The sequence below is a fragment of the Gymnoscopelus braueri genome (genome assembly GCF_963280865.1).
Source record: "Gymnoscopelus braueri genome assembly, chromosome: 6".
Taxonomy (NCBI): domain Eukaryota; kingdom Metazoa; phylum Chordata; class Actinopteri; order Myctophiformes; family Myctophidae; genus Gymnoscopelus; species Gymnoscopelus braueri.
This window is the reverse complement of record NC_137607.1, coordinates 52,568,967-52,596,216: the sequence shown is the minus strand read 5'-3', so window position 1 is coordinate 52,596,216 and position 27,250 is coordinate 52,568,967. Positions and strand designations below refer to the sequence as shown.

General features: G+C 45.5%; 1 protein-coding gene across 1 annotated transcript in view; it reads left to right on the top strand.

Moving 5' to 3' along the window:
• celf5a (cugbp, Elav-like family member 5a) overlaps positions 1 to 27,250 on the top strand; it is a gene marked incomplete at both ends in the record, with an annotated part of 372,721 nt that overhangs the window by 219,660 nt on the left and 125,811 nt on the right. Inside the window, one exon of the mRNA XM_080431230.1 lies at positions 3,894 to 3,942. Coding sequence (XP_080287356.1) covers positions 3,894 to 3,942 — 49 coding nt within the window. The remainder of the gene's footprint in view (positions 1 to 3,893; positions 3,943 to 27,250) is intronic.

Genomic DNA, 27,250 nt, shown 5'->3' with positions numbered 1-27,250 from the left:
TTATACTCTGCTCCTCAAGGTGAAAATAGATACGTTTAGCACTTAATGAATCGGGGGGCCCGGGCCTCCTCGTCCCCCCCATATATCAGCATGTTATTAAGACATTTTAAAATCCCATTATGCTGTTTCTCCTTGAACAAGTCATGCTTTTATTGGAGTGCCCTGTCTTTAAATCTGACCTTTTCGCCGGCACTGCTCTCTGGAATTACGGACAGGAAAGAAGAGAGATACCCAAGGTGGCGAGGGAAATACTATATAATATATAATAAATATCGAATGTGTACTATATTATAGAAACATGCGACAAACACGGCAGGACAAACACCTTTTTTTGCTGTTTCCAGTGACTGTGTGCAAAATGGGAAATGTTTTTAACCCATTTAGACCGGGAACGCATCTGTGAGTCATTTTTTTGATTTCTTTGGGCTATTCAAAAAATAGCAGATATACAAGCTCGTAGCGCGGCACCGAGTGCCGCGCTACGAGCTACGAGCTTCGAGAATCGTGAAAATGTGTGCAAATCTTTGAATATATATATATATATAATTTTTTTACTCAAATCTTTGCATCTGGGGCAGTCCCTGGAACAAAATATTTTGAAGTGGGGGTCCGCGGCCAAATACATGGCATTTTGGGGTTCCTTGACATGAAAAAAGTTTGAGAACCACTGATATTATATTTTTTTTAAACTGTTAGTATTTAGAAGACATTTGTGAAATCCCCAGAAGCAAAGATTTGAGTTAAAAAAAATATATATTCAAAGGATTTTAACGTTTTTTGTTTTTTTTTGCAGATCTACAAGCTCATAGCGCGGCACTCTGTGCCGCGCTATGAGCTTGTAGATATGCTATTTCTGAATAGCCCAAAGAAATCTTAAAATGACACAGTATGCGTTCCCGGTCTTAATGGGTTAAGCAATAATATAAAAATAAATACATCTAAAATCTGCGCTCCAGATGGCTGAGAGGACTGTGAAACAGTAGGAGATTGCTTTGTATATTCCAGTAATCTTGTTACAAATCGGTGCAGTTCATGGCCCCTTTTTCATTAAAATTCTGCCTGCTTTGTTATTATTAAAGCTATTTGTTTTGGACTGAAATGTGGAAGCAAAGGAGGGAGGGAGGGAGGAGAGGGGAAGAAGAGAAAAAAGGGGGACGGGGGAAGTAGGCTAAATGAATAAAAGTTGAGGCTACACACATCCTTTTTATATCTTTTGTCTCCCATCAGATGTGGAACATGATTCATCGTGTAAGCTTTATGTTGAATACTCTGTGTGTGCAGGTGTGTGTGTGTGTGTGTGTGTGTGTGTGTGTGTGTGTGTGTGTGTGTGTGTGTGTGTGCGTGTGCGTAAGTGTGCGTGCATGTGTGCATAATTAGAGACTCCCTCGGAAACTTGCAAGTTTTAAGGAAAATGAAAAGCCAAAAAAAAAACCTACTTATAACAAACTTTTACTTCAAACAAATAAGTTCCAAGATTGGCTAAAAAAAGAAAAAAGAAAAACTGCTCAGCCTGAACAATAATAATGAAAAAGAGAGGGAGGTAAAAATGGGGGGTGGGTGGTGGGGGGGACACAAAGACTGTGATGACAGAGGTATCTAATCCAGGCGATGCCATTCTTATCAGGCTCCAGTGGATTAGAGTGAGCCTCCTAACCAGAGAATCCTTCCCCGCCAGACACTCTCCACTAGCCCAAGGGTCTGGATCAATAGGGCCGCATTGATCTCTCTGCTCCTGTGGCTGGATTCACTTTTATTAGGCCCTGCCTCGGCCTCTCTCGCGCTCACGCTCGCACTCACGCACAGGCAAGGTGCGTTAAGGATATATAATACACACACACAGCCTCCTCGCACAGCTGCGGCTTTATGGGGCGAGTGTGCTGTGTGCACAACCGCAAATACACAAACGTACCGTATACACACACACACACACACACACACACACACACACACACACACACACACACACACACACACACACACACACATACGTATCACACTTTATCTACAGGGCCACTCGCCTGGTGTCTCCGATATATAACGTTCAAACTATGCACTTGCACGCGCAAATGCACAGTGATAGCAGTGGTGTAAAGTAACTAAGTACATTTACTCAAGTACTGTACTTAAGTACAATGTTGAGGTACTTTTACTTTACTGGAGTATTTCCAATTGTCTATAGTTTTACTTGTACTCCACTACATCTCGTAGTAGGCAAATATTGTACTTTTACTCCACTACAATTATTTGAAAACTTTAGTTACTAGTTACTTTGCAGATATAAATTATTACATTGTAAAACATACATTTACTACTTTAGCCCTATTTTATACCAAGGCTATTTGAAAATAGCAGATCTACAAGCTCACAAAGCGTCGCATCGCGACACGTTGTGAGCTTGTAGATCTGCTATTTTCAAAAAATGTTGTACTTTTACTTTTGGTACTTTAGGTACATTTTGATACCAATACTTTTGTACTTTTACTCAAGTAAATTTCGAATTTTTGACTTTTACTTGTAACAGAGTACTTCTACATTGCAGTATTGATACTTTTACTTAAGTCATACATTTGAGTACTTTTTCCACCACTGCGCAATAGTAGTATGAACTAGTCATGTGCCTGCCTTGGCCCATGGCAGTGATTGCGTGAACCTGAAGGTCTGTGCGGAGTAGCAGGTTAGCAGGAATGCTAAGATAGCCTCGTTCCTACTGGCACGTAAAGGCAGTAATCAACTGGAAATGTTCCATTTTGGCGGTCCTGTGGGAATAGTTCGCTCGAATGCCGGGTTTTATTGCGCACTGCCAATTCCCCCCCCCCAACAACTCCCTACCTTGATTGATTTCCAGAAATGTTCTCCCGCAAGCTGGAGTGGGAATGAAAGGGAATGACTGCTGGTGGCGTATGACATTAGCTCTGAGAACAAAACTGTTCTATGAGCAACATTCTTCATGGAAACAATGTTGGTGTAATGAAGAGATTAGCTGAGAATACACATCCTCCAAATCGTTGGATTGGAGTATAAAGCACAATGCGTGTCTGCATTTAGCTCAGGTTGTGTGCGTATACTGGGATGTGCGTATGTCAAGTCAAGTCGAGTCAACGCAACTGGATCACAATGCCTCTCTCCCATACTAACAGCTGGCCTGAGATCTGCCATCAAACACCCTGAGCTGGAAGGGAAACCAGCCTTCACACACGCCACTGACTTGTTAGCTTGCTGTACACAGTAGTAAAGGGTTCATCCTATATTACATTTGAGAAAAGTCGGCCCTCCCTGTGCCCCGGTGATGCCAATTCATTGTTTCGGTATCAACACAACAACAACATATGACATGTCACTACAACACTAAACACAACGTTCTCGCTTTATTTACGCATTGTTTTGTCTACTTTTCATTGCCCACTATACATTTGCCTCTTTGGAGCATAATTATTTTCAGCCAACAATATTTTGGCACAGTAGCGACCACACCGGAAGGGGAAACCCTTTAGCACAGCGTTTAGCGTTAGCCAAAAATGTCTCATAGTACATAGCACATTATGTCTTTGCAGTCACCGCGGTAATATTCCCACCACAGTCACGCTAATATGTCCGTCATTTTCGTGCCATGTACATACCAAACAAAACATTATTACCCACGCTATCGTCTTACCGTCTATAAACAACAATTCGGCGGGACCAAAAGTTAGGTTGCCAGATTCTGCACGAGAAACAAGCGACGTCGCGCTAGATGGGAACTTCTAGTTTGGTTACATTTGTACACAAGCAGAGTTAAATGAACACTGATGATTTTCACTGTGTTGCCACGACAAGTCACCAGTCACCAAACGCTAACCTCTCTCTCTCTGTGTTTGTTGTGTTGTTGTTCTGTCTGTCTGTCTGTCCCTCCACAGATGACTCGCCCCATCCAGGTGAAACCGGCAGACAGCGAGAGTCGTGGAGGTAGTTGTCTTCCTTTCTTCTTCCCTTCCTCCATCCATGATGCACACACAGGTTTCCATCGTTCCGCTCCGACCATGCAGGCTCATTCATTCCACTTATTCCAGCCGTTACAATACAATGCTTCATTTCTTCACCTCCATTCTCTCTCTCTCCCCCCCTCTCTCTCTCTCTCTCTCTCTCTCTCTGTCTTTGTCTCTCTCTCTCTCTCTCTCATCCCTTTTTGTGTTTTGTGTATTGGTTGTAATTGATTAAAGCGTCAGTGGGGTTACGAGAGACAGAAGGATGTGATGGGCTCTCTGCTGCCCGTATCTCTCTCTCTCTCACTCTGCTGTGTGCCAAGTACATTACCATCACACTGTAAATTAAGAAGTGATTAGAGTGGATACTGGAACTGGATCCCTCCCCCCACCTCCCCACACACACACACACACACACACACACACACACACACACACACACACACACACACACACACACACACACACACACACACACACACACACACACACACACACACACAAATAAATAAATACTCTGCATGGCTGCTTTACGTCTCCTCAAAACAAGAGTGTAAACAGTACAGAGGGGGGGGGGGGGGAGAAGGTGGAGAAGGAGTGCATTCACAGCTTGCCAAACAATCAATAAACTTCGCAGGGGCGCCCCTTCTTCTTCGCCAAGATCCCTCATTACTTGGCCTTAATTCTGTCTCCTTTGATCTCCCCTGTTTTTGGGAGGCTTTCATTTAAACTGCACTGCCCGATCTGCATATATGTTAATGTGATGAGGAGAGGAAACAGCCCTTCAAGTTGAGCATGCGATGCAGTGAACCCTGGTTGGCTGGCTGGTGCTGGATGCTGGGGTTTGGCTTTATTTCTTTCTTTCTTTTCCATTTCCTTTTTTTCCACTGTGCCATGTCTCATGTCTGTCAGTGTGAGGAGATGAGTGGCAGCGCTGCTCTATTTTAAACAGCCTATTTTTGTGTTTTTTTAAAAAGAGGAGCACTGCGTTTCTTGGCGTATATCCGTGGTGGGTCGGGGGGGGGGGGGGAGAACATGAGAATGGTAAGAAAGAGGCAGTGGAGCGAGGGAGGGACGGAGAGAGAGAGAGAGAGAGAGAGAGAGGGGTTGTGCCAACTGCGTCCAGATGCTTCGTCCCACATCTGAGGCTTTACCTAGAAACCTCTGTGTGCTTTGGGTTGAATTAGGACTGGCGGACCGGTTGGACGCCTGTCAATGCACACACAGTCTTCACAGGACAGGCCTAACCCCTAGAGATGGATGGACGGAATGGAGGGCAGGCCAAGAAAGATCACTCTCAGCCAACTCTCTCAATCTCTCTCTCTCTCTCTCTCTCTCTCACCCAATCCCCAAGCATCCCTCTCTCTGACCGTTCACCCAGAGCTTATATAGCAGACAGAGTCAAGAGGAAGACAAGCGAGGGGGGGGGGGTCTTTGCACTGTCGTGATTGATGCCCTCTATAGCTCCATTGATTTTGCCATTGTAGGCGCTGCGCATCCACATTAACAATGACACTCAACTGTCTCTTTACTGGGCTGTGAGTGGCCGGTTTTAGAGCTCCCAGGGCACCCTTGGTCAGTATGGGGTAGCCTTATTGGCCGGCCGCAGGGACCCCGCTGAGGAGCAAATGAGTGCTATAGGAGAGGAGCTGAGAGTTGCACATCATCCTAAATGAACAGCTCCGAGTGGCGCCGCAGGGGCAATCAAACACCATGGTGACTTTAACGGGTTGGGGGGGGGGGGGGGGGGGGGTTGGGAGGGGTAGACAAGGGAACAAGGTCTGGGTCTTCGTTTTCCTTTTCCCTTATACACTGTAAATTATGTAGTGGTAAGCATTGTTGTGTATTGACAGCCTATAGTTTGCCATGTTCTATACTTCTTCCGTGCAAAACCTGCAGTTCTATTGTTTACAACCAAAGTGAAGCTGCTAGTGCAGCTCTCCCCCGGGTCTTCCCGTTTCCTCTGTTGTCATATCAAGTCATATATGGGTGTACACGGTGGCGGAAAGTAACTAAGTACATGTACTCAAGTACTGTACTTACGTCCAATTTTGAGGTATTTGTACTTTACTTGAGTATTTCCAATTTCCAATACTTTTACTTCTACTCCACTAGCTACATCTCAGAGGCAAATATTGTACTTTTACTCCACTACAATTATTTGAAAACTTTAGTTACTAGGTACTTTGCATATATAAATGATTACATTATAAAACATACATTAACCACTTTAGTCCTATTTTATACCTAGGCTATTTGAAAATAGCCGATCTACAAGCTCACAACACGTCGCATCGTGACGCGTTGTGAGCTTGTAGATCTGCTATTTTCAAACATGTCAGTACTTTTACTTTTGGTACTTTAAGTACATTTTGATACCAATACTTTTGTACTTACTCAAGTCAATTTTGAACACCAGACTTTTCCTTGTAACAGAGTACTTCTACATTGCAGTATTGATACTTTTACTTAAGTAGAACATTTCAGTACTTTTTCCACCACTGGGTATACAACAAGCATACATGTATGGGTCTACATTCATCCAGGTTTGTTTCTGTCTGTGATGGCGGTGGATGAATTGCGTGTTGAAGGAAGCATGAGCTGAGTTCGGGGATCTCCCCAGGCTGGCAGCGGGAGAGTAGCGCCCAGGATTACACGCTTAGGCATTGGCACTGGGTGAAAAAATAGGTGTTACAAAATCATGGGATACAAATTTAAATATATATATATAAAAAAAAGTAGCAGGTCCACAAGGTTAAGAGAAGTTTTCCTTCTCTTAACCTGCTTAAGCCCTTCTTCAGCTGCCCTTCAGACCGCCTGTGGGGAGTTGTTAATCACGTTAAAACCTGGCGCCCCCTTTTTTGGGCATGTCATTATTGGCGGAAAGTAAAAAATAAAAAAAAAGAACGTTTCCAAAAATAGCATAAATAGCCAATCTACAAGCTCACGTGGAGAGTTTGTAGCTCAGCAGTTTTTTGCTATATTCGTCGTACGATGAAATATACGGGGCTTAAGTTGGCTAAGCTGATGAGCCTCACACCATGGTACTCGATGCTTATCCGTTGGCCTCATTTTTAGTAGCCCACAAATCTGCCTGGTGTGTGCTGTCGGAAAATGAAAAGAAGTGGATTTTGTGTCACCGGCTAGTAGTAGGGTCCCTCCTCGCAGCTCTCACTTCACTCCGTGGAGAAAGTTAGTCATGAAGCAAGATTGAAAAATGTGGTGAGTTTATTCTGTAAGACTCTGCCAGAGGAGTGTGAGATGGCGTTTTTTTTTCTCCCCTTCTTTTTTGAGCTGTAGCTCTCTGCATGGTGAGCTCTCAGTGGTGGAAAGTAACTAAGTACATTTACTCAAGTAATGTACTTTACTTTACTTTACATTTTGAGGTATTTTTTACTTTCCTGTAGTATTTCCAATTTTCTGTTTTACTTCTACTCCACTACATCTCATGGGGCAAATATTGTACTTTTACTCTACTACAATTATTTTAAAGCTTTAGTTTCTAGTTACTTTGCAGATATAAATTATGACATTATAAAACATACATTAACCACTTCAGCCCTATTTTATACCTAGGCTATTTGAAAATAGCCGATCCATACCCTAGGTGGGGTTGGCGAAAGGGCTTACTCTGTGTGGAGTTTGCATGTTCTCCCCATGTCTCCTAGGGTAGTTAATACCCTCACAAAAACATGTAGTAATCCTGGTCGCTATACCGCCTCCCCCATGACAGCCGGGGCGCCTGATGGAGGGGAAGGGAACTGGTTGGAATAACGTGTTCCTTCCACGCGCTACGTCCTACCGGAGAAACTCCCCCCTGTCAGGTGACAAGAGGGTCAGTTGGCTCTCATGCATTGAAGGAAGCATGAGCTCGGCCCTGGCCTCCCTGGCTGTGGGGGACTGGTGTAGCGCTGGTGTAGGGCTGGTGTAGCGCCCAGGATCACTTAGGAAATTGGCACCGGGTGAAAAAAATGGGTTACAAAAATTACGGGATAAAAAAATTAGTAAAAAAAAAGAAAATAGCCGATCTGCAAGCTCACAACGCGTTGCATCGCGACGCGTTGTGAGCTTGTAGATCTGCTATTTTCAAACATTTTAGTACTTTTACTTTTGGTACTTTAAGTATATTTTGACGCCAATACTTTTTGTACTTTTACTCAAGTAACATTTTGAACACAGGCATTTTACTTGTAACAGAGTATTTTTTATATTGTGGTATTGCTACTTTTACTTAAAATAAGTAATAATAACTTAAATATCTGAGTACTTTTTTCCACCACTGGCTGTATAGCTCTCTACGTGGTGAGCTCTCTCCTCGTCGCCGTGGCGATGGCTCCATGCAGGAGGAGCTCCAGGAGGAGCCAGCTGAGATGCTGCACGAGCGTTAATTAGACTCGCTCGGTGCTGCGGAGGGAGAGAGAGAGAAGGCACCATGGGAAGGAGCCAGGGATCGTACCCATAGCCCATAGCCCGGCCCGCTCCGCTCTCTCTCCTGGGCAGTAGTCTGATGAGAGGCGTACGTAGCTACTCCTCGATCCACACGCACAGTCACGCACACACACACACACGCACACACACACGCACACACGCACACGCACGCACGCACACACAAAGACACACACCTGCTAATTAGTCCCTTAATCTCATTATGGAGAGGACAGGTCAGACCACCTGTGTCAAGCCTATACCATCCATTAGGGAAAGACCTGGCTCTCCTTTTTTTTTTTCTAAAACCTGCTGGACCCGCAACTCCCTCCAGGGGGCCGGCGGGCACTCTGTGGTTATTAAGACTGCATTCCTTCAATATACCGTTTTTTTCTGCTTATTCACGTTACAGGAGAACTTGAGATGAGCATAAAGCACGTTCAAAGCGTTGTCTTCGTAGCTTATAGCATTGGTTTTCAACCCTTTTCATATCAAGGTCCATTATTTATTCAGCATTTGAGCCGCGGACCACCATTTGATGACATTTAAGGCCTTTGCAGACAGGGTGCGATTAGTCAATCAGTTTTTACCGCATGCGAAAAGACGCACGAATCGAACTGGGTTTGATTGAAAATAAAACGCATCGCCGTAGAGAGCGTAAAATGAAACCAAATGGACCCGTAAGGGTCTATTTGGTTTCATTTTACACTCTCAAGAGTTAAAGATCTATACGGGTCCATTTAGTCACCAACTCTCCATCATTTAGCTGGGGACCCCACCTGGAACCCACCTGGTCCCCGGACCACTGGTTGAGACCCACTGGCTTATAGGCTTCAACTGCCGTTTTAATCGTTTAACTGATAATGGTGCCAATTTGCATGCGTTTACCTGTAAGGTTATAGCTCCAATCAGAGCCCCCGAAAGCTAAAAACCCAGGGTAAATAAAACAGCAAATATATATACGGGGGGAGTGAACAGTAGTGTAAAACCAAACCAAACACACTCTTGTCAACCCCCGCTGCAAGCCTAACAAAGACACGCTGTGAAATGAATATTAATGGCCAATCACCTCCCTAATCTAGGAGAACAGCAGCTCCGCCGCACATTGAGCCCGGCAGCTCCTCGCATGTCCTCCTCCGTTCCACACAGACGAGGCTGAGTGATTCTGGGGCCGCTCACCGGCGTTGCCAGATTTTGTGAGAGAAATAAGCAACCGGGGTCTAGGAAAACAAGCCCGAAAGAAGCGACTATAGGCCACATAAACCTATTATGTACTATATATATCGGCTATTTGGAAGATGGAATATTTGGAAATCTAGTACGGGACAAATCTGGAACGTAAATTTCAGATGGGAGGGGTTAGGGACAAATACATATTAATTTGGGGGTCCATGACATGAAAATATTTGAGAACCACTGGTTTAAATAATAATAAAACAAATTGGAAGCAAGCCCAAATAAGCAACTACACTATAGAAACAATCCCCCCCCAAAAAACGCAACAACCAATATTTACAAGCAACTTTACAGAAAAAGCCCAACGTCGCTTATAATGAGCGGACATGGCAACCAGCGTTTAAAGGACCACAGCAAGGAGGGGGGGGGGGGAGGGGGGAGGGAGTGGGGGACTCGATACCTCCCTGCCACTCTCCTCCCATCACAGGTCCTCTGATATGAAATAAGATTGATTTTCCTTCATACGTGGCGCTGATGACTGGCACTGACTGCTGCTGTCATTTCTTTTCTTTTCTTTTCTTTTTTTTCCCCCCTTCTCTTTTGAAGGGCTGTTCGTCGTCTCCTCTCTGGAGAGGACTGGTGGGAGTGCTTACAGAGAGAGGGGGGGATGAATCAGCTTTAGAAATCGCTTTGATTTCCGCCCTATAAACCCCTATTTCTAACCGAAGGCATGGCAACCCGTACCCACTCCAATTAAAGTCCCAACACGTGCCTCCTCCACCTGATTCTCGTTCCCCTTTTTTTTGTATTGCCTTTCATTTGATTTGAAATACAGTAAGCATATTTCTATTTATCCGTATATATATAGTATATAGAAACCTCATATGTCCAAAACTGTTACTTTTCAGGATTCACATTCAAAAGCATCAAAAGTAGCAGATCTACAAGCTCGAAACGCGGCGCGGTAGATCTGCTACTTTTGATGCTTTTGTGTGACACTGTAGTATGATCAAGCAGGGCGTTCATTTACAAAAAAACACCAAAAGTTAGAATATGGAGATGAGAGACAGCAACGATGTATAGTGTAATAGGGTGTCTTTATGTGAAAGGACAGCTACTGATTAGGAACATATTATTTGCACCTGTGCTGATCCCCTGCACCTGCTAAAAGCCTTGTGTGCTGTGTGTCAGTTCTACACCAAGGGCCCAGTTTTAAAGTTTTACATTGAGGCTAATACGGAAGAGACAGTTCATATGAAATGGCCTGTAGTTTAGCTGTTTTACCCCTGCTGGTGTCAGAATTTAATTTATCTCAATGAAAGCGGATGGGTTTTTGACAAACTTTAGACTAGATTTTCTTACCTTAATAAAAATGCTCATAAATACTATATGCTTCCAGTCGCTAGTTTAAAGTCTCCTTTCAATCATCATGACATTCATTTTGGTAAATCATGGTCCCATTTATTTTAAAATTGACGATAGGGTATGCTCTAGGAGGGGCGGGATGATTTGATTGACAAGCTACACAACCAATAGCATTCATTCCCCGCCCCCGCTCTTGATTGACAAGCTACCGAACCAATAATGGTCTGGTTGCATACTGCAGGATATGACGCGATATGACGCGATATAGAAAGATGGCGGATTTGAAATTGCTGATCAATCGGCTTAATTTACGGCCTGTAGAAACCAATGGCGTCACGTTGTCCATTCTTTTTATACAGTCTATGTTCTACACGTGAAGTCTACCAGTAAAGACCTATGTTTGAAAGCTCACCCAAGTGTGGTTTTTGTCACCAGTATATTACATATAGTATATACTATCTCCCTTCCGCCGTACACCGGCATTTCAGACTTATCTCCCTCTCTTCCCATGGCTCTGCTCGTACCCCCTGCTCATAAAAAAAGAGGAAGAATAAAAAAAAAACTTTCGACCCAATGTGTTGCTGGATGTGTGGTGTGTGTCAGCCCAACATGGCACTGGCTGAGCTCAGAGCTGCTCCACAAAGCAGAGAGAGAGAGAGAGAGAGAGAGAGAGAGAGAGAGAGAGAGAGAGAGAGAGAGAGAGAGAGAGAGAGAGAGAGAGAGAGAGAGAGAGAGAGAGAGAGAGAGAGAGAGAGAGAGAGAGAGAGAGAGAGAGAGGAGAGAGAGAGAGAGAGAGAGAGAGAGAGAGAGAGAGAGAGAGAGCAGACTTAGCTGTCAGCTGGGGCCCTGTTGGTGTTGCAGTGGGCCCTGCCTGGCACAGCCAGACCCGCACAGCCCACTGTGGAGGCCTGGATCTGAAGCAGGTTTTTGGCATTTATAGAGAGCCCAGGCTCCTGCCCGCCCACACACACACGCCCACGCCGAGAAAAGGACAAACAGGCAGAACACACACACACACACACATGGACCCATACGGGCCCGCAAAGCATGATGCCATAATAGGAACACGTGTTCACATGCTCACATGTACTGTACACGTATGGCCCACACATGCTCACAATGCACGCACGGTCGCACGCAGAGCACACACACACACACACACACACACACACACACACACACACACACACACACACACAGACACACACACACACACCCCCACACACACACACACACACACACACACACACACACACACACACACACACTTCCTTGCACATGCACGCAGGCACGCACGCACGCACATACACACACACACATCAAATGGATGGAATAGGTCAATTTCCTTTCAGTGTTCGGTGTTTTGTGTTGAAGGCCAAGGCAGGAGTGTTGGGTTGGGTACTGTTTGTGTGTTTACTCCATCTGAAGGACAATGAAAAGGTTTGCTCCAGCCACTGGAATGTGACGGAAAAGAGAGAGAGAGAGAGAGAGAGAGATGAGAGAGAGAGAGAGAGAGGAGAGGCACTAGACTTAATGGAGAGAGCAGGGGAGAAATAAAAGAGAATACTAGTTTGAGAGAGCGAGCGCGGTGGCTAACATGCTCCATTGCTGTTCTGTGTGGCTCAGGTTTGGGGTTTGATGATGAATTTATCTGGTGGAAGAGACAACATACAGGCCATGTATTAAACATCATGGTGTTCTCCTTCCCTTTACTAAAGAGAAGGGGGCTCCCCGCCTCGCGGCGGGCCACAGTAATGAAGCACAGGCAGGAAGGCCTCTAAGCTCCACTGATCTTCCCCAGAAAAAAGGGAGGAAGGAGGAAGAACGAATGAGGGGAGGAGGGTGGGGGGGTGGGGATGAATGTTCGAGGAAGAAATAGAGAGACAAGATGGATGGAGAGAGTTTGGGCTGAGAGAATTGAAAGCAAAACTGAAAGAAAAGAAGGGAGCGAGGGAGGGGGCAGAGTCCCAAGGAGGCTGAGGCAAAGACAGAGTATGAACAAGGGTGATGGGGGAGAGAGAGAGAGAGAGAGAGAGAGAGAGGGGGGGGGGGTAGAAGAAACGCAGCAAAAACCAAAGTGAGTGGCCAGGGGGTGACAGGAGGGAGACAGGAGGAGCCCCTACAGTATAGTAGTATATCTTTTCCCTTTGAGAAAAGAAAACCTGGAGATTACTTGGACATAATGTGCTTGACTGGGCACAAATGGGAGACCGGTGCTGAAGTAGTTGGAAGGAGAGCAACGCGTTCAGGGGTTCAGGCGGGCGGATCAGGGCTAGAGCTAATACGACGATCGGGGCCGGGGCAGCTTTCAGGGTGCACCACCGCGCGTTCAAACTCCCTCCTCAACTGCCTCATCGCCAAAGCCCCTCTGGTGCTCTGACACCAAAACAACTTTGCTAAACACACGGGGTGTTTCAGTCCACTGGGCCTTTAAGCTCTTAATGTGCCATCACAGCAACAAGCAGATGTTTTTGTATTAGGAGAGGAGGAGAGGGAGGGGGCAAAGGTGTGGACAAGGGAGAGAGAGGGGGAAAACGAAAGATCAAGACCAACAGAGAGAGAAGAGCGATGATAAAACGGTTTCTAGAGAGTTGTTGCGTTTGCTCCTGAGGGTCAGAGTGTGGTGCTGAGGCTAGTGCAAGTTATGTGGAGTCAGTGATAAAGATGGCGGATCACACAGTGGTTCTCTAAATACAGTAGGGTAGGTGGAGGTTCAATTAGCCTTATCTACAGTAACAAAACTACTAATGATAATACCGATGGCAAAACCCGCTGACGCATGCATAGCACAGACGAAGCAGCATAGTGATGATGTCATGAATTTAAGTTTGTCGAAAAAAGATACATTATTTCTGCAAACACAGTGTCTCCCCTCGTTCCTCGTTTTACATGCAAATGCACCAATCAAAGGGATCTTTGGTATACTCAGCACATACTGCAGACTGAGGCCACAGCCACGCATATATATACTGTAGCACACGTGAACATCCGTGCATGTGCATTAAAGACACAACCCATCACAAAAATGCACAAACAGCCCTCTATTGTTGTATATATGATATATCAGTTTGCCTGGCACTGCCGGGGTTATTGCGCTGACAACAACACGACACATCAATCAGCATGTTCAGATTCCAGTGCTAAGCACAAGGCCGGGTTACTGCAATGGGTGTTTCTGCATCAAATAGAACTATACACCTAATCTAAGATAATATCAAAGCCAAGAATTTGTACAAGCAGCCCTCTGGTATTATCTCATGTTTTGTTTGAGCTGTTGGTAGTAACTAGGCTACACTTGGTTAATTGTTATAGTAAGTCCAGATGACAACAATATCATCAATATGACTGTTGTGAATTCAAATAGATACAACTGATTGTGAATCGCATTATTTTACACTTTGGCTATTCAAAAATAGCAGATATGAGATCAGATCTGTAGCAGATCTGCTATATTTGAAAAGTCTTGACAATCTGAGCAAATCTTTGAATATATTATTTCAAGCGAACATTTTTAACTCCAATCTTTGCTTCTGGGGGTCCCTGGAACAACATATTTTGAGATGGGGGTCGGCGGCCAAATACATATCTTTTTGGGGGTCCTTGACATGAAAAAGTTTGAGCACCACTGATATAGAAACATAGTTTTTCAGAATACTGTCGGAATTTAGGAGACATTTGTAGAATCGGCTTCAGGTCTTAATGTGTTAAATGAGAATCGAGTTTTGTTTTGAAAAAAAAAAAAAAAAAAAAAAAAAAAAATATATATATATATATATATATATATATATATATATATATATATATATATATATACAGTATATATATATATATACAGTATATATATATATATATATACGTATATATATATATATATATATATATATATATATATATATATATATATATATATATATATATATATATATATATATATATATATACTGTATATATATATATATTCTGTATATATATATATATATATATATACACTGTACATACACACACATTACGGCATTCATCTTCACCCCTATGCACCCCCCCCCGCCCACAAACTAAATACGCACGCACGCACGCACGCACGCACGCACGCACGCACGCACGCACGCACGCACGCACGCACGCACGCACGCACGCACGCACGCACGCACGCACGCACGCACGCACGCACGCACGCACGCGCACACGCACACATCCCTTCCTCCACCCATGCAGAGGAGTGGTGGAGTGGTGGTCGGTGATGTGGGTGGTGGGTGGGTGGGTGGTGGTGGTGGTCTGGTAGCGTAGGCGGAGCAGCAAAGGTTACTGTTGAACACAGAAAGGAAAGGTCAGAAATCATGTTTAGTTTTCCTGAGGCCGGGAGGTAATTCCAGCCTGCAGATTGTGTCCAGTGTCTGGGTGAGGGGAGGGGAGGGTACGGGGGGGGTGGACGGAGGCTCATGCAGACGATGGAAGGGGGGCTGACGAGGCAGGCATGGCGGGAAGGGAGGGGGGGGGGGGGATGTGGGGGGGGGGGGTGAGCAAGGTTATTCAGTCAGCCTCCACCTCCTCTCAGCCCCTCCGCTGTCACCCTTAATAACACACTCTCCCTTATCACCGCAACAATCACCTTGAGAAACAAACTTGTCTCCCTTCAGAGAGAGAGGGGATGCGATGGAGATCGGGCCCCCCCCCCCCCCACACACACACAAACACACAAACACACAAACACACGCCACACACACACACACACACACACACACACAAACGCGCGAGCGGCCACGCGCATGACTTTCCTGCCTGCCAATCTTATTACATCCCCTCAACCTCTGTAGAGGGACAGACCAAGGAACAATTTAGAGTTGAATCCTTCATATATCCATCCATCCATCCATCCATCCATCCATCCATCATATAGCCCATATCTTTCTTCTCTTGGAAAAAAAAGTGAAAATGAAAAAACTACATTTATTTAATGGAAATCAGTTCAGAAATGAGTGGAACTCGAGGCATTTAGTTTTAGAGTCATAAATAAGACGCAGGCGTGATGTAATCTGATATCAATCTTAACAAATAGACTATAAACTACCGCAATATGGATGTTAAAAGCCAGTGTAAACGGTTGCTTTGCATTCCACTTAGCTGTACTTTCCCTTCCATCTCCCTGGGAAGCTGTACAACATGGTGTGGGGTTATTCTGTGCTTTATGTACTATGCCTTATAGTACAGCCAGAGTGGAGCTCCTTAAATCACTCGGAATTAAGCTTTTAAGGACTTGAAACAGGGAAATATGTCTGCGGCGTAGCACTTATAAACCGTGACTTGTTTCAGATGTGCTAAGTATATGCTTTCAGTCAAAGAATGTCCCTCAAATCTGCCGTTTCTTATATTAGCCATCTGATGCACACTTTAAGTATAGGTGTACCAATTAAGCCACCTATTAAAGAATATATCTTGATTGCTGCCAGTGGCTGAGAATATCCTGGTATGTACAGTTTACATTGAGGAAGCCAGTACCTTTCTGAGTCTTGAGGTGTGTGTGTGTGTGTGTGTGTGTGTGTGTGTGTGTGTGTGTGTGTGTGTGTGTGTGTGTGTGTGTGTGTGTGTGTGTGTGTGTGTGTGTGTGTGTGTGTGTGTGTGTGTGTGTGTGTGTGTGTGTGTGTGTGTGTGTGTGTGCGCGTGCGTGCGTCACAGCTAATACACCAGATGTTGTTGATGAGGACAGTAGAGAAGGAAGTGACCATTTTGGAAGTGGCATGTACATTTGATCACAGCCTGGAAGAGGCATTCCTTACCAAGGTGCTTAAGTACCAACGTCTTAAGGATGCTATTATACAGCTCGGTTACAAATGTAAACTGCTTGTGTTCATATTTGGAAGCCTCGGTAATGTCCATAAATCAGTTGTGAGAGGCCTGCAGATTGCAGGAATGCCTAAGCCAAAAGCTAAGGCATTGGCAAAATTCAGTTTAGTGTCTGTGATAATTGGATACATATATATATATATATATATGGAGGAGGCGGTGCTTCCTGTACCGATGATCTGTATCCTGAAATACTTGTCGTTGAGTTTTACCAAGTTTGTGCATCTATACTATTGTTTGTGTTCAAGAATTTCTTGTTAAATGTGAACGCAAATAAAGATGTTAAATGTGAGAGACAGAGAGTGAGTGAGCGAGTGCATGAGTGAGCGAGCGAGTGAGTACTTTTATACATATTGGCCTGTATGGGTCACTTGAAGCAAAGTTGACTCCTCCCTATGTCCCTAACGCCCCCTATTGGTGACAAGGCCACATTATTCTGGCAGTCAAGTGTGTGTGTATTGATTTGTGCCTGTACGTTTGTTTGTGTGCGTGTGCGTGTGTGCGTGCGTGTGTACGTTCTCGTTCCGTGGCCTGGGTGTTCTGTGATTGCGGTGGTGGACGTGGAAGAGGCCAGGTGAGGCTTCTGATTGGTGGACGGTGGAGTCGACGACTCACCGCCACATCACTGCAATCACCCGTCTGCTCCTTCTCTCTGCTCTAATGACACGCCTTCAGACCCCCTTCACACACACACACACACACACACACACACACACGTACACACGTACACACGTACACACACACGCACACGCACACGCACACGCACACACACACACACACAACACACGCACACGCACAAGTGCACACGCACAGAGTGAGGTCAGGCCCTGTGGAGCAGGCAGGCCAGATGGGGCGGGGCAGGGCCAGGCCTCAGCTCGGGGAGAGGAGGTCCATCAGCAGATGGGAGGAGATTAACACAGACTGCAGACACATGCACGCACACGCACGCACACGCACACGCACACACACACGTTTGTATACTTCAACATCTTAGGGTGGAGATTTTAGGAACACCATTTTTACAATATTGTTTTTACCCCGAGGGCTAAAGCCGTAAATAGGCTTTAGATCTACAAGCTCAGAGCATCGCTCTGCAGTATAAATCAGGCATAAATCAGGCATCCTATACGAAGACCAGGTAAATGGTCCTCACAATGTCCGTTTCTCACATTCTACCATACTTTGTGGGGATATTTTGTCCTCACCAGTATAGTAATACACACACACGCACACACACACACACACACACACACACACGCATGCACACACGCACAAGCAAGAAGATTAATCAGACAACCAACAGAAATGCAGACATTCATGCCGGTACACCATGTAAACAAATCACAAAAAGACACATGCACACACACACACACACACACACACACACACACACACACACACACACACACACACACACACACACACACACACACACACACACACACACACGCACACGGTGTGCAACTGTTGTGCAGAAACATCAAAGCCAGGAGCTACACCTTCAGGTGGGCTCTACAGCAGCCATAAACAACCCACTCCACACAGAGCCAGCTGACCCATTCAATCATACTGATTCCAATGCAGCATACCCAGCAAAGCATGTTTCTTATTGATCACTTTATTGCATTTCTGCTTTACTGGCACACACACACACACACACACACACACACACACACACACACACACACACACACACACACACACACACACACACACACACACACACGGAACTGGCAGCAGAATACTGTAGGAGTGAAAGGGGGATGAAACGTGGCATTGGTCACATGTTCTAAAAGTATATATATGTGTAACAGAGTGGTTCACTACCTCAGCCTGATGGCCTGAACGTCTAATATCTCCCCCGAACGATAGGGAATTCCCTTTGGCTTGCTGGTTAAGATGTTGTCTTTCCACGCAGGAGACCCGGGTTCGAATCCCAGGCGTTATATATATATATATCCACTTGTGTGCTTATATATGTGTGTGCCCCATGCATATTAGCTTGCTCCAGGTATCCATAGTAAAAAAAGAAATATTCCTTTTGAAAGTGCATGGAATACATTACATATCGTCCTCTAAAAACAAGGATTGCAACAGCTGTTTTTTAAGGGCGGTTCATTGCCCCATTGCTTGTCTATTACACATCAACAGTGTTGCCCTGTCCTTTCATGATTCATAACGCTACCGTGTATATCTATTCATGACTCACAGTGGTCGGCTGTGATGCGTTGTTTCTATGGCCGTCCACATGGGCACGAGGGGCAGCTCTCTCTCTCATGTTGCATAACGTCTCTGTTTGGTGGAAACACTCATATACTGTATACATTTGGCTAAATATTTATGACAACGCACAGACAGACAGACATAACCACTTTCTATTGTGGGCATGTCATTATAGGTGAAAAAAACCAAAAACATATTCAACAGATCTGCTATATTTTAGCTATTTTGTGTGACACTGTCATACAAGTATAAACCAAGGCAAAATAACATTTAAAAAAAAGATATAAATATATAATATTTGGATATAAATATATAAATATGGATATACAAGGGTTTCTGCTCCGACAGCCACGATATATTTGTCGGTCTCTGAGGGGTCAGGATCTTCATTTCATTTTCGATGTACAACGTTTCTCTCGTCCTCCTGGCCACCACCCAGCATTGGATTCTCTGCCTAGTTTTTTACCAGACCTTTGCTCCCTCCAGCCCTTCTTGAATTAGACTGTCTTTTTTTTTTTCTCTTTGTCTTTTTTTCATTTTATTATTCCATTCCTCGCTGCGAGAGGCCAAAAACTATTAGGAAGCGGCGATGTTTACACTCACTGACATGAATGCAAGCATGGAAACACACACATGCCAGCAGTTACAGCAGCTCCTCCCCGCGTACGGTTCGTATAGTATAGGCCTATACAATCACGCATCGCGCACGTGCATATCGTTGTATATATATATATATACGTGCATACACTGTAGCTCTGCACGAGTAGTAGCTATACAGTACACACACAAAAGCTTACGCACACTCGCCAGATGCTCGCAGGCCACAAACACAAACAGACCATCATACAGAACATGCGTAAAGCATGCAACGCATGCAAGTGCACAAACAAGCATACATCCACCCACAGGCATGAGTCCACACACACACACACACACACACACACACACACACACGCTCTTCATACATACAGCAAGCCCACACTCTAGCACTATTATGTGTAGAGCTATAGCGATGGCCAGTGCCTCTAAATTTGGATGGCTTGTCAGTGTTGCTGCCTCCCTGTGTGTGTGTGTGTGTGTGTGTGTGTGTGTGTGTGTGTGTGTGTGTGTGTGTGTGTGTGTGCGTGTGCGTGCGTGCATGCGTGCGTGCATGCGTGCGTGCATGCATGCATGCATGCTTTTTTTTTTCTTCTTTTGCATGAATAGGAATGTGTTCCTTTATTCAAGATTCTTATCATTTTTCCTCCCCCCCCCCCCCCCTTCACTCTCTTCCTACCGGTGGCTGTTATATAAAATGACCTTGTATTCTCTCAAGCCTGCAGCGAAGGGAAGAGCACACAGATGAGAAATGAAAGTAAAAGTGAGTGCACGTATAAGACGGAATGATGGGGGGGAGGGGGAGGAGAGAGAGAGAGAGAGAGAGAGAGGAAAATAAGGGCTGCTTCCACCTCGGGATATGGGGAGGAAACAATCTAGGTATCTAGGCCTATCCAATTGGGCTGCAAGCGAACTTCAAAATACATTCTCTGTATGCACTCAGCCCTGTACTGTTGTCTACGCAATGCTCATACACAAAACCAACGGCAACCGCAATTCCGGTATGAAAAATAATGTTTGCAGGAGCATTGAATATAATACTCCATCTCTGGGAAATAAGAAATGCCATCTTCCATATTTTAAGCTTTTTTTTCCCCTAGCAGTAAAAAATGAGAATTTGCACATTAGGGAAATGTGTTTCGGAGTGAATTTGAGTCTGCACTGATGTTAACCCGTTAAGACCGGGAATGCACGTGTCATTTTCAGATTTATTTGGCTATTCAAAAATAGCAGCTATGAGCTTGTAGATCTGCTATTTTTGAAAAAGCGTGAAACTTTTTGCTAATCTTGGAATATATATATTTTTAAAGCGAACATTTGTAAATATGTTCTGGGCCTCCGGAAGCCAAGATTTGAGTTACAAGTTATTCGCTTAAAAAAAAATATATATTCAAAGATTTTTCAAAAATTTCACGATTTTTCAAAATATAGCAGATCTACAAGCTCATCTACAAGCTCACTCGGTGCCGCGCCATGAGCTTGTAGATCTGCTATCTTTGAATAGCCAAGAAATCTAAAATGACAGAGATGTGTTCCCGGATTGAATGCGTTAAACAAGTAGTCGGCATAATGGCAGTATAGTTTCTACATTCCAGACCTCCCATGCTATAACCTGAAACCCAGCTAGCTCTCCATCACTGTCTCACCATGGCTCACCCTCTCTCTCTCTCCATTTCACCTTTTCCCTCTATCGCTCCATCTTAGCGTATTAACCCTCTTAGCCTCTCATATCACCGTCTATCTCTCTCACTGTCAATCTGAGCCCAGTCGCCCACATCACCGTGTTATAGCGGCCATGGAGCTGGCCCTGCCTAGAAAGGGTTTTGAGACCCCCAAACCATGATTCAGCTAACAGATAAGCCCACCTGCATATTAACCCAGTCAGACCGGGAACGCATCTGTGTGTCATTTTTAGATTTCTTTGGGCTATTCAAAAATAGCAGATCTACAAGCTGCGCTACGAGCTTGTAGATCTGCTAGTTTGTGAAAAATCGTGGACATTTGTGAAAATCTTTGAGTATATATGTTTTTTAAAGCAAAATTTTTTTTTACTCAAATCTTTGCTTCTGGGGGGGGTCCCTGGAACAAAATATTTTGAGATGGGGGGTCTGTGGCCAAATACATATAATTTGGGGGGTCCTCGACATGAAAACGTGAAAAAAACACTGATATTATAGCAACAACAAGTGTTTAAAAAAACTGTTAGGATTTAGAAGACCCCAGAAGCAAAGATTTGAGTTAAAAATGTTCACTTTAAAAACGTATACATTCAAAGATTTGCACATGCATTCACGATTCAAAAATAGCAGATCTACAAGCTCATAGCACGGCACTCGGTGCCGCGCTATGAGCTTGTAGATCTGCTATTTTTGAATAGCCCAAAGAAAATCTATAAAATGACACAGATTCTTTACCCGGCCTAAATGGGTTAATCTGAAATTAAAACCGTAGCCGGCCACAAATCATTATACTTTGTGGAATATTGAATCTAAAGTACATGCGTTTTAAGTACATCCACTGATAGGGCCATATTGTCTATGACTCAGGCTAGCATGGTAGCCATTAAACCAATGACAGAGGACAAGGACACGGCGATGGAGATGATGATGATGAGGAATGGCGCGGGGATGGATGACGCGCGTGCGGCGATGCCCCATTAGGGAGTGCCAACGTTGGTTCAGTGGGCACACCGCAAAGAGGTTTTTTTTTAAACGAGGCCCGGGCTACATCTCACCTGCCTTTCCCCCCCATGCAGCTGAGACAACGGATAGGGCTGCGAGCACGTACGACACACACACACACACACACACACACACACACACACACACACACACAGCCTCATGATTATACCCACACACAGAGACCCCCGCCCACCCACCCACCCTCTGCACCTGCCTATCCTGTCCGCCCATCCGCCAGTCAGTCAAATGAGTGCAGAGGTAATGGAGAGAGAAGCCGTCGCCGCGGAGCCGTGAAAAAACTGCGGCAGACAGATAGGCGATTGGGGTAACCTTTAGCTTTGGTGCATGAAGGAAGAAGTGTTTTAACATTATTCATAAGTAATCGCGCGCGCGTGCGTGTGTGTGTGTGTGTGTGTGTGTGTGTGTGTGTGTGTGTGTGTGTGTGTGTGTGTGTGTGTGTGTGTGTGTGTGTGTGTGTGTGTGTGTGTGTGTGTGTGTGTGTGCGTGCGCGAGTGCGTGCGCGTGCAGGGGTGTAAAGTAACGAATTACATTTACTCAAGTACTGTGCTTAAGTACCATCAATTTTGAGGTACTTTTACTTTACTGGAGTATTTACAATTGTGAGTACTTTTACTTCTACTCCACTACATCTCGTAGGCAAATAATGTACTTTTACTCCACTACAATTATTTGAGAACTTGAGTTACTAGTTACTTTGCAGTTTGCAGATATAAATGATTACATTATAAAACATAGATTAACCACTTTAGCCTTATTTTATACCTAGGCTATTTGAAAATAGCCGATCTACAAGCTCACAACGCGTCGCGGCGCGTTGTGAGCTTGTAGATCTGCTATTTTCAGACATGTTTTTACTTACTTACTTTGGTACTTTAAGTAGATTTTGAAACCAATACCTTTGTACTTTTACTCAAGTAAATTTTGAATTCCGGACTTTTACTTGTAATGGAGTACTTCTACATTGCAGTATTGATACTTTTACTTAAGTAAAACATTTGAGTACTTTTTCCACCACTGTGCGTGTGTGTGTGTATGCATGTGTGTATAGACGTTCTAGGCTCAGTCATTAATACTGCAGGATGTGCGTGTGTTGTTGATGTGTTCTTGCTCTCTGGACGCCCCGCCTTAGCCATGGTTCACTGTATAACCCTTAATGTTAGAGCTTGTCTTTATGTTTTTTTTTTTTTTTTTGCCTTCACCTGGATTTCAACGCTTTCTCTCTCTCCTGCCCCCTTAGAACCCTTCCATTGATGTTTATATACCAGCTTCATGGTTATTCCCTAATGTGAGTGTTTCTTTTTCCTTTTCCCCTTTATAGCTTCCTTCTCTTTTATTTCCCCTTCTTCTCCTCCCCCCCATGCTGACTTGGTCTCTCCCCTGGTCGTCCCCACATTTCCTTGATGAGTCCATCAGGCGAGATGGCTCTGTAACTAGTGTCAGGGATGATTGGCAAACGGCTCTCCCCGCGACGAAGTTAATAGGCGTATCCCCTCGACATTTCACATGTGAGGGCCGACGGGGTCCGGGGCCCAAACAAAGGCCACGCTGATTGCCTCTTTGCAATAAACATGAAGAGAGGGGGCTCTCTCTCTAAAAAGACACAAAAGGCAGCTGGCGGGGCGTCTGGGAATAAGGAAGAAGTGGAGGTAGCAAGGCTTCAAATGACTGGGCCTACCTTTGGCTATGAAGAACTCTGACCTGACACCTGAGCCAATTTTTATAGAACATGAACTTCAAAGAGCACTTTGATGGTGGAGGGAGAGTTATTGGTTCGAGATCTGAGGAAGCCGTGAGTGGCTTTTCATTCGGGATTAGCTCCCGGAATTGAACCCCAGCCTAATAACAGAGGTGGAGTGGCAGTTTGGAGGAAGGAAGCGCCCATGTCGCTACGCCAAAAGCAGTGATATCTCCATCGCTGATGTAAACGTACACAATGTTTGTCAGGTTAATCTGTCCACATTGTGTGCGGGTTTGCTGTCATCATTATTCCATGCCCCTGTTTACCTGCAGTCTTTTGTTCCCTTCGCTGTCTCTCAACATCGCTTCCCCGCAGCGCGTATAAACATGTCACCCAAACCCCCGAAACATGACATATAACGGTTTGAGACATAAATAAGCACATTTTGTTGCCTATTGATTTTCCCTATACCATTAGCAAAGTGAATGGCTTGGCTCTTGTTGACACGCCGCGATATTGGGTCAATATTATGTTCCTTTTGAAAGCCGCAGGAGAATTTTTCCAGAAATTAGGTGGAGAGAGAGGCTGAGGCTGAGCTTTCGATATGAAGGGAAAGAAAGAGAGAGAGAGAGAAAAAAAGCCCTGAACTAGTTCAGGGACATCTGCTTGGCATTAATGTTATCAGGGAATCGGGGAGCAGGCAGCAGAGGCAGAAATGTGCTTTAGGGGCAGGAACAGCCTTGAGCAGCTGCCTACTTGTTCTTCTGGCACAGATCAACCTAATACGTTGGAAACAGGGATTGATCTCTGCATCTTAAAGTGAAACCTTCAAGTGCTGCTGCCACTACCAATCTGCCTCTGAAACCGCGGCGGGGAGGGGAAGGACATTTTCATGAGCTGGTTAGACATCCTAATCTGATTGGGTTTTTGTTAATCTGTGGAGGCTGCTCTGTCCGCGATTTAACAAGCCCCAATCTGACGGAGGAGGAAACGGACGGCAGCCAATGACGGGTGGGGGCGGGTGTGTGTGTGTGTGGGGGGGGGGGGGGCAACGTGTCAAATCTGGCCCTGTCCGGCATCAAGAAGACGTGAGGACAGCGCCTCTCGGGGCCCCGCGGTGGTGTGTGTGTGTGTGTGTAATGATAGCCGGAAAAGACAGCATTAAGATTCTCTCCGCCTGGGTTTCTCTGGGAAGGGATTGGAAGAAGCCTGGGTGACGACGGTGAGGGACACTGCGGGTCCCCAGCTGGCTGCCTGTCAGTCCCGTCAGACTGCTGTCATCAACGTTCCTCCCTCCCTCCTCCTCCTCCCTCCTCCTCCCCGCAGCGCTCCTCCACACTCCACCACGTCCCTCGATTTCTCCTGTTATTTTAGGGGAATCTATTCTGGGGGCCTCCTGGAGTGTACAGTCTGAATTATTAATCTGGAGAAATGGGATCCTCGCACGCGGTGGCTTGAACGGGATTTTTATTTGTACCATTTGATTCTATTAAAATAGAGTAAACACGAGCACAGGGCCTGTCGTGATTATTATGCCCCCCTTCTGATTTCTAGCTTTTCTCCTTTCCTCCTCTCCTTCCCTCGATGCAGCAGCTCCACCATGTATAATGAACAGTATGTGGGGTGGAACTCACGCTGATTGCTGTATCTAGTAGTGTGTGGGTGTGCGTGTGTGTGTGTGCGCGTGTGTGGCGCAGCCCACTGAATAATGTCCTCCCTGTCTTTATCGTACATGATGACAGCAAATTGGTCCATTCCGCTTCCTTATCGCACGGCGCCACAAACCCGAACGTCGCCACGCTCCAAAAACAAAAGGCACACGAAAGAGTCATAACTTGATTGCGCGACCTCTCAGCGCGGTAGCGATCGTGACCCGAAAAGTAAGGTACACAGGAGCTGTGGGGGGGGGGGGGGGGAGAGACACAAAAGAAGCTGTCATAATCCTGACCCGTCTCGCCCACCGTGGCTGTGAAATCCCTTCCCCGCCGCCTCACCCCCGCGTTTTTTGCCGGAGCTGAGCCACCTAGCACTGCTCCGCTATCTGGATGACATTAATGAAAGGTGAAAGAGGGAATAATCACAGATCACAATATTTCACCGTGGGTGCAGATGCACGTATACGTTCCTACAACCCGCCGGCAGGAGAGATCTCCCCCCCACCCCCATCCCCCCATCCCCCCATCCCCCCAGCCCCCCCCAGCCCCACCCGCCCAGCTCAGCTCGGCTCTGATCTGGCATTAGGATTCAACGCCGTATTTCTCTTCTCCCGAGCTCGTTTGTCTTTCCTCTTTCACTCTCTCTCTCTCTCTCACTCTCTGCCCTCCTACCGCCCGTACGTGCCCCCCCCCCCCCTCCCTCCACTGCCCCCCCCCTCCCTCCACTGCCCCCCCCCGCCCCCTGGCGGTCCACTCAGCCTTTTGGGCTTGACTGCAGCTAAAGGGTAAACGTGGCTTGGGGGGAGGGGGGGGGGGGGTGCGCTATTACAGTACCTACCCCACAAGACCCACCACCCCCCTCCACAGGGTTCACCATGTGACCTGGACCTCCCAAAGATCCTCCCTTGTTCTTCTCTCCTCCTCCTCATCTCCGCATCTCTGTCCACCCCGATGATGACCCCATGGCAGGTCATCAGGCAGATGTATATAGAGGAAACCTCTGAGAGAACCATGGCCTCTCCTCTCCTCTCCTCTCCTCTCCTCTCCTCTCCTCTCCTCTCCTCTCCTCTCCTCTCCTCTCCTCTCCTCTCCTCTCCTCTCCTCCAGCCAACACTATAGGCCTCTAGCGCTGCAGGGTGCCAAGGTTACACCCACAGCTCAGAGAATAGCACTATATCCACTTCTATGTAGAATAGGATTCCGTGCGTCAACTGTTGCACACCGACTATAAAATGCAGAAATTATTTTGATTGTTGTCGCTGTCGAGGCAGAAACCTCTTATCTCCATGTTTGGACTTTTTGTGGGTTTTTTTTCGTAAATGAACGCCCTACTTGATCATACTACAGCATCACACAACAGCATCAAAAGTACTGTAGCAGACGTGACGCGTTTTGAGCTTGCGGAGCTGCTGCTTTTTGCTGCTTTTGAATCAGTGTTGATTTCGTCGACTAAAACTATGACGAAAAATGATTGTCGACTACCAAACATAGCAGATCTACAAGCTACGAGCTTGTAAATCGGCTATTTTCAGCATGCAACCAAGTGTAAAATCAGCCATTACGACGCCATCAAGGCACCGCCAACATACATTTTAGTCGACTAAATCAACTGTAGATTTAGTCGACTATAAT